Source organism: Cajanus cajan, chromosome 5 (genome assembly GCF_000230855.2).
Source record: "Cajanus cajan strain Asha chromosome 5, NIPB_CcT2T_4, whole genome shotgun sequence".
Classification (NCBI taxonomy): domain Eukaryota; kingdom Viridiplantae; phylum Streptophyta; class Magnoliopsida; order Fabales; family Fabaceae; genus Cajanus; species Cajanus cajan.
Genome location: NC_138521.1, coordinates 28,742,511 through 28,757,323, shown reverse-complemented (window position 1 = coordinate 28,757,323; position 14,813 = coordinate 28,742,511). Strand labels below are relative to the sequence as shown.

Genomic DNA, 14,813 nt, shown 5'->3' with positions numbered 1-14,813 from the left:
ATTTTTTGCCCAAATCCAGAATTCAAAAGAACTTCCAAGGGTCGACCCAAGTCAAGTAGAATAAGAACAGATGGACATTAAAGAACAACAAAGCCGTGTAAAACATTGTTCCTATTATCACACCCTTGGTCACACAAGGAAAACATGTCCAAACATTGTTCATGGCCGTCATAGATTAATGTTGCCTACAACTTATTTTCTTCAGTGTACCATTTCCAAATTAATGTTAGTAATTATCTTTTTTTAATTAGATAATTTTATTATTATTAATACATTAATATTTAATATAACTCATTTTATTTAATATGTAAATTTGTGTTCATAATTAATTTATCATATTAATATTATTATTAACAAAAATTATATATTTAAATAAATATTATAAGTTATTAACAAAAATTTACATATTTAAATAAATACTATAAGTTATTAGCAAAATTTACAAATTTAAATAAATATATAAACATAATATTATTTATTATTATTTTTTAATTTTATATACATATTTTATTTTATTTTTTAAATTAAAAAATATATATTATAATTTTAGAAACATTAAAATTGAAAAAAAAATCCCTGCTCGGAATTCGATTCCCTAGGGGCCGAATTCCGATAGGGTTACTCATCGGAGATGGAAGAAAGGTAACTTAGAATTTGGCTCCTCGAGGATCGGATTCTGAGCTGCACAATAAATAGGTCTAGTTCTGTAAATAAAGGGGAGGTCCATTTAGATATTTTTTTTAAAAAAATATTATTTTGGTAAAAAATTCTTGAAATATCAATTGATTAACATGATTTTAGGTAAATGTTATAAATGTATATATATTTGATTTAAAAATTTCATCGTGACATCAACTCATTAATATATGTTAAACAAAATTTGACGACAAATATTAAACATGAAACATTTGAAACTTATAAGGATAATTAAAAAAAAAAAATCTTAGTAACGAAAAATAAAAGAAGTTAAATTACAAAGAAAACAAACATATTTAAGCCATACAATATAATTCACATGTAGGTAGGGAAGGCAACGGGGCGGGGTAGGTACGGGTTTCATGATACCCGTCCCCGTCCCCGCGAGTCAAACTCATCCCCATTCCCGTACTCGTACCTGTCGGGTATGTGGTTTTCATCCTCATCCCCGTCCCCGTTGGGTATCTGGTATACCCGTACCCGTCAAAATTTTTATTTTTTATTTTTTTTAAATATAATATTATAAATTATTTTTTAATTATATTATAATTATAATTAGGTTATTTCTTTATCTCATATTATAATAAAAAATCACTGTCGCCACCGGCCCAAACGGGCCTCGGCGGTCGCGAAGACGGTCGAGCTCGCTTTTTATTTTAGTTTTGAAAATGTATTGGATTATTAGAACGACTTGTTCTCAAACTGAGACCTTGTCGATCCTATCCAATTTATTTATTAAAACGTCTCACCAATCCATATTAATCCCAAGCGGGACCCTCCATGGATTAGTGGTTTTCGTAAAAGGAGGGTTCGTGGAGTCGCCACCAATGTTTTACTCAAAACATTGGAAAAAGGGATAAGGCAATTGATTTTAAAAATCAACTTTGGCCATTACAACCAGAGTTGGGTAAGGGAGTCGGTTACGCGTGGGGAAGGTGTTAGCACCCCACAGCGCCCCTTTCGGGTTCCCTATGACAGATTATTTTCTAAAATAACAACGTAAAATTACTAAATTACCCCTATTTATTATAAGCGATTATAAATTAACTATCTACATGATGACAGTTTAAATATGCACACAGAAAGCAGTAAAAGGAAGGATTTAAGAAGAAACCTCTTGAAGCGTGCTTTTATATATTGAGTAAAACTGGGAAGCTTTTTGGCGTTCCCTCGCTCTACAAGCTCGCTCGCTCCTTCCTAAAACTTTTAACTATGGAAATCCGGAGGATTTCCCTTCGACTAGGTTCGATCCTCAAGCAAAATGGCTCGGGGCTCAAGAACTTTGTCGGATCAACTCTCCGAGTGATTTCTAGGGCAGAACACTGCTCAAAAACCCCAGAATACTCAAGGAGAGGGTTGAAACTATCTGAAAAAGTGTGGAATGACGTCCAATTGACGTCATATTTATAGGGAATAGGCGCAATACGGCCTACAGAAGCAATACGGCCGTATTGAATTTTTTGAACTTCAATACGGCCGTATTGAGTTCAATACGGCCGTATTGAAATTCAGAAATTTCAATACGGCCGTATTAAGTTCAATACGGCTGTATTGAAGCTTCAATACGGCCGTATTGATTTCAGTACGGCCGTATTGAAGTTTCAGAAACTTCAATACGCCGTATTGAGTTCACGGCGGCCGTATTGAAGCTTCAATACGGCCGTATTAAGTTCAGTACGGCCGTATTGGGCTTCATTCCCTCCACTTCCTTATTTTGAGCTATTCTAAGACCTCTAGACCTACAGAGAACCCTCCTAGGGCCTTCCAGGAGTCCTTCTGGCTGATCTTCCTTCAGTCTTCGAGAGTCTTCAAGCTTTATTTCCGACCCGGACAATTTTAGGGGTCTACAGCTGCCCCCCCTTTACTTAGTCGGACGGCCTTTTGGTGTACCGGCTGACAAGTAAAGGAGTTGACCCAATTGTCCGGGTGATGCGCCGACCTTCTGACTTGTAGCGTCTTCCGGTGGAAAATTGTCGAGTAGCCTCTCCAGGTTTTACTTTGCTTGCTGCCCAAGCTGGAAGCTGTGAGTACCGCCTCTCCAGGCTTAGCTTCACTCTTTGTTCGAGCCGGAAGCTAAGTACCCTTGTGACAACGATAGCAGTGTGAGTTTCGCCTCTCCAGGCTTAGTCTCGCTCTTTGTTCGAGCCGGAAACTAAGCACCTTTGTGACGACGGTGAGCAGTGAGAGTTTCGCCTCTCCAGGCTTAGTCTTGCTCTTTGTTCGAGCCGGAAACTAAGCACCTTTGTGACGACGGTGAGCAGTGTGAGTTTCGCCTCTCCAGGCTTTGCTTTGCTTGCTGCCCAAGCTGGAAGCTGTGAGTACCGCCTCTCCAGGCTTAGCTTCACTCTTTGTTCGAGCCGGAAGCTAAGTACCCTTGTGACAACGGTAGCAGTGTGAGTTTCGCCTCTCCAGGCTTAGTCTCGCTCTTTGTTCGAGCCGGAAACTAAGCACCTTTGTGACGACGGTGAGCAGTGAGAGTTTCGCCTCTCCAGGCTTAGTCTTGCTCTTTGTTCGAGCCGGAAACTAAGCACCTTTGTGACGACGGTGAGCAGTGTGAGTTTCGCCTCTCCAGGCTTTGCTTTGCTTGCTGCCCAAGCTGGAAGCTGTGAGTACCGCCTCTCCAGGCTTAGCTTCACTCTTTGTTCGAGCCGGAAGCTAAGTACCCTTGTGACAACGGTAAGCAGTGAGTACCCCCCTTTCCAGAGATAGCTTCGCTCATTGCTCGAGCCGGAAGCTGCATACCTCCGTGTTTGTGACGACGGGGTAGCGTGAATATCTCCTTTCCAGGGATTTGTGATGATTTTGTCTCCACAGTCCACGATGCTGCTTCGACGGTTGTTTTTTTTGATTTTGTGCCACTAAGGACTGGATAACGCAGGGATCCGTCTAGGGGATGTGCAGTCATTCACAGGTTCCTGTGCCCCAACTTGCATTGCATTGTTGGTACCCTTGGGGAATTTCTGACTCCTTGGGGTATAGACACAGATGCTCTTTCTCTCTGAGTTGAGCGATGCCTTATGTTTGGCTGACGTCCTTTTGACGTTGGTGGAGTATCCCGGTTATCCTTATTCGGGTAACTCTTTTTAACTCTTGGATTTTGTTGCCTCTGTGTAGGCTGTTATCCGCCAGGGGATTTTGTCATTGGTTGTGATTGGCCTCTTCTGTTAGGCAGATTATCTTGATATTCAATGATAGGCTGAGAGCCGGATTCCGCTTGGGGAATGATTATTGATCTTTTTATGATTTTTCCTTTTGAAGGAGTGCCTCTTATGTAGGCGACTTAGGAATTGGAGTTCAGTGTTCGGCTGAGTGCCAAATTCCGCTTGAGGAATATTTATTGATGTTTTTTTTTTGATTTTTTTCTCCTTTTGCAGGGATGCCTCTGAGTAGGCGATTGGGGAATGAGGGATCTTATGTATCCCAGAATATTATTTAGGAAGCCTCTGCAGGCTTAGCCTCACTCAGCGCTTTGAGTCGGAGAGCTATCTTCCACTGAGGAAGTGTTAAGTCCTTTGACTTGTATATACTGTTTGGATGATCGCACTTCCATTGGGGATTGCGTCGGTTTTGCTTTGATAGCTCTTGCTGGGGATTTTGAATCCAAGAGCATGAGTTGAGGTTTTCTCTGGGGAGTATTATTTCTGCGAGCCTCTCCAGGCTCAGTTATTCTGAGAGTATTTTTTCGGCAAGCCTCTCCAGGCTCAGTTATTCTGTACAAATTGTTTGTTGGATTTTCTGTATCCTTGCATTTTTGCTTGCTGCTGTCATACACAAGCAATTTTCTATTTTTCTATTTTATGCGGTTGCCTCATGATAAGGTCTTTGAATGTGCGACTAATGTGTGTGTGATGCACAAATACAATTTTTTATTTTTGTTCATTTATTTAGAAAAGTGAGTGGCTCTCCCTATCCTCTTCTTCTTGGAGGACTTTCTGTCATTGACGCGAGGGAGTATTTTTGTGAGCCTTTATGCAGGAGATTATGGATTTTACAGGAACCCCTCCAATTTTCTTTTATTGACCGATTATTAATGGAATTTCGTACAATTTTTATGAAAAACCAATTCAGAGGCATAATCACATGGTCAAGAAAGAAAAGAAACAAATGGATATTTTTATTGATATTCACAAGTGTTTTTACAGAAAGGTTTACAAAGGGAAATTTCTGAAGAATGGCTGGCCAGGGTAGGCTATATACATTGGGCTTAACAATTATATCTGTAATTGCTGCCCTTCCCGTTCCCTAGTTGCTTCGGGTGAGATGCCTGAGCCAGGAGTGTAGATGCTGCAAGACGCTTGCTTCTAGAAGATTATCACTTGAACCGCCTTTCGGTTTTCGATTCAAGTGATCGTTGCTTGCTTTACTTTTTGCATCTTATTCTTTTGCCCCTAATTTTTGCCTAGGACATGTCCTAGCGGGGATAATTTTGCCTTTGTTTTGCCTAGTACCCTTGTACTGGCGGGCTTTTTGTTTTGCCCTAACTTTTGCCTAGGATGCCCTTTTTGGGTTTTCATCCTAACGGGCTGATGCAAGCAACGTCTTCAAGCATAATACTTCTTTACCACGTCAGCGTTGACTGGGTATCGAAGTTCTTCTCCGTCCATGTCTGTGAGAATCAATGCTCCTCCGGAGAAGGCTCGCTTCACCACGTATGGTCCTTCGTAATTTGGGGCCCACTTTCCGATCTTGTCCTTTTGAGCTGGTAGCAATTTCTTCATCACCAGCTCTCCCTCATGGTAAATTCGAGGATGGACTTTCTTGTCAAAAGCCTTTTTGATCTTCCTTTGGTAGGCTTGACCATGGCATATGGCGTTCAGTCGTTTTTCTTCGATAAGGTTCAATTGGTCGTGTCGACTTTGAACCCATTCTGCCTCGGAAAGTTTTGCTTCCATGATTACTCTCAGAGACGGTATCTCGACTTCAACCGGCAGAACTGCCTCCATTCCATAAACAAGGGAGAATGGAGTAGCTCCCGTGGATGTACGTACTGAAGTCCTATAACCATGGAGAGCGAAGGGTAGCATCTCATGCCAGTCTTTGAATGAGACAACCATCTTTTGTACTATCTTCTTGATATTCTTATTGGCTGCCTCGACTGCCCCATTCATCTTTGGTCGATATGGGGAAGAGTTATGGTGCTGAATTTTGAACTCTTTGCACAGTTCTTCCACCATCTTATTGTTCAAATTGGATCCATTATCAGTGATGATTTTGTCGGGAATACCGTATCTGCATATGATATTCTTTCTGATGAAGGATGTTACCACCTTTCGGGTCACATGAGCATACGATGCCGCTTCTACCCATTTGGTGAAATAGTCAATGGCCACAAGGATGAACCTATGTCCATTGGATGCCTTTGGCTCGATGGGTCCAATAACATCCATGCCCCACATTACGAATGGCCATGGTGAAGCCAACACATTGAGTGGCGTTGGTGGGACATGAATGTTGTCGGCGTATGCTTGACACTTGTGGCATTTCCGGACGTATTGGTAACAATCCTTTTCAATGGTCGACCAATAATATCCTGCTCTGAGGATTTTCTTAGCCATTGCAGGCCTGGGGATATGGGTACCGAAAACCCCCTCATGTATTTCTTTGATTACATTTTGAGCTTCGACTTGGTCTATGCACCTCAACAAGACCGAGTCATAATTCTTTTTGTAGAGGGTTTCTCCAATCAACAGAAATCCCATGGCCCTTCTTCAGATATGCTTTTTATCATTATCGCTAGCCATATCAGGATATTCCCCTTTTGACAGATATTGTTTGATGTCATGGAACCATGGATGATCGTCAACAGCTTCATCTATCAGTAGGCAGAACGCTTGCTTATCGTGCCGCCGGATATTGATGATGGGCATTTCATGCTCCTTATCCAAGGCGAACATCGATGATAGTGTAGCAAGGGCGTCAGCGAACTGATTTTCCTCCCTTGGGATATATTCAAAGACGACATTTTGAAAGAATTGTATCAGGTCTTTGATATGTTCAACATATGGTATCAGCTTAGGATTTCGGACTTCCCATTCACCTCGCAGTTGGTGGATGACTAAAGCCGAATCTCCGAATACTTTGAGCTTTAGGATACCATTGTTGATTGCTGCTTGGATTCCTAACGCGCAAGCCTCGTATTCGGCCATGTTATTTGTACAGTCGAAGTTGAGTCTTGCCGTTAAGGGGATATGTTTTCCTTGTGGGGAGATTAATACTATTCCAATCCCCTGTCCAAGCATGTTGGAGGCTCCATCAAAATACATGGTCCACGCATCATCTTTTGGTTCTTCATGTTGTATACTCATTATATGCTCATCGGGGAAATCATCCTGAAGGGATTGGTAATCATTGGTCGGCCCGTGTGCTAGGTAATCAGCTAGGGTACTACCCTTGATGGCTTTTTGTGTGACATGTATGATGTCGAATTCTGATAATTGTACTTGCCATCGGGCGATCTTCCCAGTGATTATTGGCTTGTCGAACACATACTTAATTGGATCCATTTTGGAAACCAACCAAGTAGTATGCCTTATCATATACTGCCTGAGCCTTTGTGTTGCCCATGCTAACGCACAGCAAGTCTTTTCTAATGGCGTGTAGCGGGTTTCATAATCTAGAAATTTCTTGCTCAAGTAGTAGATGGCTCGTTCTTTCTTTCCAGTTTCGTCCTGTTGCCCTAGCACGGCTCCCATGGACTCATCAAGCACTGTTAGATAGAGGATTAATGGCCTTCCTTCGACAGGTGGCACCAATACTGGTGGATTGGCCAAGCACTGTTTGACCTTGTCAAAAGCTCGTTGACAATTCTCATCCCAAGTTTCGGAATGATTCTTGCGCAATAGCTTGAATATTGGCTTGCACGTGTCAGTCAACTGTGCGATGAACCTTGCAATGTAGTTCACCCTGCCAAGGAATCCTCTTATCTCCTTCTCGGTTTTAGGAGGAGGCATTTCCCTTATTGCCTTTACTTTATCGGGGTCCACCTCTATGCCTTTTTCACTAACGATGAACCCGAGAAGCTTACCCGACCGGACTCCGAAAGTACACTTAGCCGGATTTAGCTTAAGCTGATACTTGCGAAGCCGATTGAATAATTTTCTCAAATATTGAATATGGTTCATCTCGTCTTTTGACTTCGCGATCATGTCATCCACGTATACTTCAATTTCTTTGTGGATCATATCGTGGAATAGCGTCACCATCGCTCGTTGGTAGGTGGCACCCGCATTTTTAAGTCCAAAAGGCATCACCCTGTAGCAGAAAGTTCCCCAGGGTGTAATGAAAGAAGTTTTCTCGCGGTCTTCTATATTCATCTTGATTTGATTATACCCCGAGTATCCATCCATAAAGGAATAGAGTGTGTTTGTGGCGGTGTGATCCACAAGTGTATCGATGTGGGGCAAGGGAAAATCGTCCTTTGGACTGGCACGATTCAAATCCCTATAATCAACACACACTCTAACCTTCCCATTCTTTTTGACGACTGGCACAATGTTAGCCAGCCATTCAGGATACTGGGATACAACCAAGAATCCCGCGTCCAATTGTTTTTCTACCTCCTCCTTAATCTTTAAGGACCATTCGGGCTTGATTCGTCGAAGCTTTTGCTTAATGGGTCGAAACCCCTCTTTTAAGGGCAACTTGTGTTCGACAATGTTGGAGTCCAAACCGGGCATATCATGGTACGACCATGCAAATACGTCCTTGTATTCCCTCAATAATTGAATCAATTGTGTTTTTATTCCATCACTGATACGGGTCCCAATGTTGACCTCTTTCAATTCTCGATCCTGCCCCAAATTCACGGTCTCCAATTCTTCTTGATTCGGTTGGAGTAGACGAGCTTCTTGATCTAGCAGTCTTTGCAGATCCGGAGAGATGGTCTCCTCATCACTGTCCAACTCAACCCATTCACCCTCGGCTTTCGGATCCCGGTCAGAGCGAGCAATCACAGACATAATTATTTATTGGTTCTGTTTAGGTTTAGAGTTTATTAATATTAATGAGAGAGAGAGAATAGAACAAAATGAGAGAATAATGTGTGAAAAAAATGCCTCTTTATTGATATATGAGTGTAAAACTGTACAAAACCCTTTATTTACATGAAAAGGTCCTCATGATCTCGGGTACTGATCATGAGTCCCTAAAAGAAAAAATATGGAGGGGCCCTATCATGGCTTGCCTTTCTCTCTACTCCTGCTGCGGTAGAGGATTCTTGCTCACGTCGGGCGCCGTCGAATCGAAAGTGACCCACCCAGCATCGATAAGGTCTTGGACCTTATACTTGAGAGCTCTGCAGTTCTCCGTTGAATGTCCCGGTGCCCCCGAATGGTATAGACATTTGTCTTGTGGATTGTACCAATCGGGGTAAGGTGGATTCACTTTCTTTGGTGGAATGTAAGCTATAAGACGCGCCTCCACTAGCTTCGGCAGGAGATCGCTATAAGTGGTCGGAAGTTTGTCAAACTTCTTCACAGAGTTGTATTGCGATTTGCCTGACTTCGAAGTGGAAGAAGATGGGGAAATGGTTACAGTGTTGACTCCTCCTTCTTTCTTCTTCCCGAAGGCCTTCTTAGCTTCATATGGTTGGGAAGGCTTAGCCAGCTTCCCACTTTTAAGTCCTTGTTCCACCCTTTCTCCAATGGTGATGATGTCCGAGAAGAGTGTCGTTGTGTTCCCTATCATTTTATCGTAATAGGGACCAGTTAACGAGTTGATGAATAAGGACACCGTCTCCTTATCCGACAGCGGGGGCTCTATCTGTGCCGCCAACTCCCTCCAACGTTGGGCGTACGCCTTGAAGGATTCATCATTCTTTTTACTCAAGGCTTGAAGATCTGACCTATCGGGTGTTAGGTCGATGTTGTATTTATAGCGCTTGAGAAAGGCGTCGGCCAACTGCCTCCATGTATGTACTAGATTTCCATCTAGCTGCATATACCAGTTGAGTGCAGTTTCAGCTAAGCTCTCTTGAAAGCAGTGGATCAAGAGCTTTTCATTTGTGGCATATGCAGCCATCTTGCGACAGTACATGGTGAGATGACTTTTGGGGCAAGTCGATCCCACATACTTTGGGAAATCCGGCACTTTAAATTTAGGAGGGAATTGAATGTCCCTCACTAAGCACATGTCGGCGGCATCTTTGATGTCAAAATCATGCCCCTCCATAGCCCTTAGCCGATCTTCGAGGGCGTGGAATTGTTCCTTTGATACTTCGGGCTCTTTAACCATAATTCCAGCCCCAAGGTGTACGGCGTGTGGAGGATCTTTTTCACGCTCTTCCTCCTCTCCCTCATGATGGGACCCATGATCACTGTGATGAGATTCATGGACGTTGTGATGACGCATGAGTTCCATCATTTGCGCCATTTGGTCTTTAAGTTGTGAAAGCTCGGTTGTGAGCTTTTTGTTTTGCTCCTCCAATGCTTCCATTTTCTTGATCTTCTTTGCGCGTGTGAGGACAGAGAGATGACCAGCCACTTTCTAAAAATGAATATTTAATCTAATTAATTTATGGAATGAATACGCTCTTGACATGAGCTTGATAACCCTCCATTTTTAAGGCGCTGCCTTTTTAAAATAGAGTGTTACCACCCTCCTTGACTTATGATCTCTCCTCAACGGAGAATCTCGATAATTATGGGTCACTTTTACTCATGTCAAGAGGTATTGGTGAACCTAAAATGCATGGTTTATGAGGATGCATGATATCTTTATTGGTAATGATGCACATGCTCCTCATTTTTATTATATTTTTACACATGGTCTTTCCTCTCATGTCATGGTTTTTTCATGCATGGGGATTATTCTTCAGACCTTATCACGAGGTTATTTATTAATGCACAAACAATTACACATAACGAATGCACAAACAATTCACTCATCCACGAACAGTCACGAGCGAATCACGAGGTAGGGGTATCCTGCAGAAAGGTGCATATTCAAGGTAGGTTCTAACTGTTCTCACCAGTCCAAGGCCCCCAAGGTGCCCCCATTATAGGGACCCAATTCCTCTCATCGTAGGTCGATGGAAAGCTCCAACGCACCGTCGGACTCAAGTTCATGGTTATCACCTTGAGTGATGTTTTCCGACAACGGTCTACGGGCACCTATAGACCCATTCGACAACCGGCCGTACTAACATCCACTCCCTATGGTTAATCACTCATGCCCCCGGGTATAGAGGGAACTGTTGTGTGCAAAGGTTTGTGTGCAGTTTTTATTTCAAACAATTGCGGAATTTAAACATACAACAGTTATTTAAAAGCCACATAGATAAACATGTTATCATACAAGCAAGGGGTAACGAAGTAATTTTAACTATTATTTGTTAAAAATAATCTGTCACTAAATGGGACTGACTCTCGAGGCTTCCCCAGTGGAGTCGCCATCTGTCGCCACCGGCCCAAACGGGCCTCGGCGGTCGCGAAGACGGTCGAGCTCGCTTTTTATTTTAGTTTTGAAAATGTATTGGATTATTAGAACGACTTGTTCTCAAACTGAGACCTTGTCGATCATATCCAATTTATTTATTAAAACGTCTCACCAATCCATATTAATCCCAAGCGGGACCCTCCATGGATTAGTGGTTTTCGTAAAAGGAGGGTTCGTGGAGTCGCCACCAATGTTTTACTCAAAACATTGGAAAAAGGGATAAGGCAATTGATTTTAAAAATCAACTTTGGCCATTACAACCAGAGTTGGGTAAGGGAGTCGGTTACGCGTGGGGAAGGTGTTAGCACCCCACAGCGCCCCTTTCGGGTTCCCTATGACAGATTATTTTCTAAAATAACAACGTAAAATTACTAAATTACCCCTATTTATTATAAGCGATTATAAATTAACTATCTACATGATGACAGTTTAAATATGCACACAGAAAGCAGTAAAAGGAAGGATTTAAGAAGAAACCTCTTGAAGCGTGCTTTTATATATTGAGTAAAACTGGGAAGCTTTTTGGCGTTCCCTCGCTCTACAAGCTCGCTCGCTCCTTCCTAAAACTTTTAACTATGGAAATCCGGAGGATTTCCCTTCGACTAGGTTCGATCCTCAAGCAAAATGGCTCGGGGCTCAAGAACTTTGTCGGATCAACTCTCCGAGTGATTTCAAGGGCAGAACACTGCTCAAAAACCCCAGAATACTCAAGGAGAGGGTTGAAACTATCTGAAAAAGTGTGGAATGACGTCCAATTGACGTCATATTTATAGGGAATAGGCGCAATACGGCCTACAGAAGCAATACGGCCGTATTGAATTTTTTGAACTTCAATACGGCCGTATTGAGTTCAATACGGCCGTATTGAAATTCAGAAATTTCAATACGGCCGTATTAAGTTCAATACGGCTGTATTGAAGCTTCAATACGGCCGTATTGATTTCAGTACGGCCGTATTGAAGTTTCAGAAACTTCAATACGCCGTATTGAGTTCACGGCGGCCGTATTGAAGCTTCAATACGGCCGTATTAAGTTCAGTACGGCCGTATTGGGCTTCATTCCCTCCACTTCCTTATTTTGAGCTATTCTAAGACCTCTAGACCTACAGAGAACCCTCCTAGGGCCTTCCAGGAGTCCTTCTGGCTGATCTTCCTTCAGTCTTCGAGAGTCTTCAAGCTTTATTTCCGACCCGGACAATTTTAGGGGTCTACAATCACACATAAAAAATATTAAAATTCTTTAATATAATTAAATTGAAAGTGAGTATTAAATTAAAAATGGGAACGAGGACGGGTACGGGTACGGGTACGGGGCAGGTAAGTACATACCCGTACCCGTACTCGATTTAATATATCGGGTTTTACCCATACCCGTACCCGTACCCGGGTATTCCCCGTCAAAGTCGAGATGAGTTCGAGTATTACCCGCGGGTACGGGTATATTTGCCATCCTTACATGTAGGGAGGTGGTCTCTTTTGTATTCGTAAAATTTGGGTAAAATTAAAAGCTAGTTTTGACGCATATAAAATAAACAAATATTTTTAAGAAGAAAATAGGAAAAATAAATAAATATTTTATAAATTAAAACTAGATTATGAATGAGTTAGAAATAAAATTTTAATATATATAAGAGAACTTTTAAAATTGATTTATACATAAGTTAATTTTAATTTATAAAAAAAATATTATTTTATTCTCTTAAAAATACTTTCAGAGAAATTTATTTAAATAAATTCATACATGTACCAGAAAGAGTTAATATAATATATTAAAATAACTTCATTTGTTTGTTCGCATATTTGTATAAACATATCTATCAAACCTAGCCTAATAAAATGATTAATAGCTAAAAGCATGCCTTTGAATTAAACTTGATTAGATTAGATTTTGACATATTATACCTTAAGGAATTCATACCAGTGTTCAATGTATTATCAATAAAAACTTATGGAAGAGACATTTGAAAAGAATTTACACAAAACTTGATATCCAAAAAAATAGGCTAGGAGTGTCCTTGCATTTCAGATATCCCTATAATTTCTTAGTCGTTGATACGATTGTACCCGTTGATTAATGTAACCTCGGTTAATTCAAACCTATCAAATTTATGCACAATAAAAGTTAATTATATGACATATAATCCCTCATTGTTTTATTGCTTTATGATTTTACAATTCATGGTTCATAATGAATGTTCAGGGCGCTGCATGAGAAAGAGGAGAGACCAAAGGACGGGTTAACTCGGAATCAGTTTTTCCTTATAGCATTTCTTTGCAGTTTTGCTTATTACGTCTTTCCCGGTTACTTGTTCCCGATGTTGACGTCAATTTCGTGGATTTGCTGGGTGTTTCCCACTTCCGTTATAGCACAACAGATAGGTTCAGGTTTGCATGGTCTTGGGCTTGGTGCTATTGGCTTTGACTGGTCTAGTATATGTTCTTATCTTGGTAGCCCCATGGCCAGTCCTTGGTTTGCCACGGCTAATGTTGCTGCCGGTTTTGCCATTTTCATGTATGTCATCACACCCATTGCTTATTGGACCAATCTTTACAATGCAAGAAGATTTCCCATATTTTCAGATGATCTATTTATGTCCAATGGTGAAAAGTACAACATCTCAGCTATAATAGACTCCAAGTTTCACCTTGACATGGAGGCTTTTGAACGTCAGGGCCCTCTTTACCTTAGCACCATCTTTGCCATGTCATATGGCATTGGTTTTGCTTGCCTTTCTGCAATCCTTGTTCATGTCTTGCTCTTCCATGGGAGGTAGGCCTTAGTCGTGTGGTAATAGTTCCAATTTTGGATTTTTTTGACTTAATTACATTTTTTGCCACTATATTTTACAATTTTATAAATTTTGTCATCCAAATTAATTTTGAAATTATACGTTTTATGACATATTAGTTTACTACTAATGTCACATATTGACTGCTGATATGTTTAATTAATGGTTGATAATAGTATAAATTATTAATTTGACATATAAATGATGATGTGACATAATATAACACATTAATGATCAATTTGACATGTCAACAATTAACATACTATATTATAAGTCAACTAATAAAAACATAATGTCAATTAACAAGATAACTGTTATGAACTAGATTTAATAGAAACACAAATGATATTCTTGATTTAAAATAAAGAAAACTATTATAGAAGATAACCCATGTAATTCTAGAGCTAATTCTTTTTAGAGAAGAGACGACTCTTTCCCTGCCAACCTTTGAAGGTTCGAATAGTAATGATTCGAATCCTTTGTCCTTGCAGTCCCCCCAACTCCCTATAACTAGGTTGCCTCTCCTAACTAACCAGCCATGTCAGTAATTATAACTAATTTTATGTTCAACCCAGTTGTTGGGCTTTAGACCCAAACCAGTACCCTAAAATGACAAAATGTGAGAAAGTTTAAAATTGGATAATAAAATATGCAAAAATTTAAAAGTTGAATGATAAAACGTGCAACTTCAATAATTAAGTGACAAAATTTGCAAATTTGTAGTAGTTTGATAACAAAATTTGTAGTTAAACTTTGAGGAATGCTAGTAACACTTTGTGACACACTCTTTAAACACACTCTCTTTAATTGATTGAAATTTATTGAATAATACAAAATTTGATGAATTCTATATACCCTATTTAATGACTCTCTGGATTTTGTAATTTTTAATAAA

At 40.6% G+C, this 14,813-nt stretch overlaps 1 protein-coding gene across 1 annotated transcript in view; it reads left to right on the top strand.

The window, feature by feature from the left end:
* Positions 1 to 14,813, top strand: part of LOC109790089 (oligopeptide transporter 7) — a 41,804-nt gene that overhangs the window by 24,473 nt on the left and 2,518 nt on the right. The window contains exon 3 of the mRNA XM_083075178.1: positions 13,330 to 13,899. Coding sequence (XP_082931304.1) covers positions 13,330 to 13,899 — 570 coding nt within the window. The remainder of the gene's footprint in view (positions 1 to 13,329; positions 13,900 to 14,813) is intronic.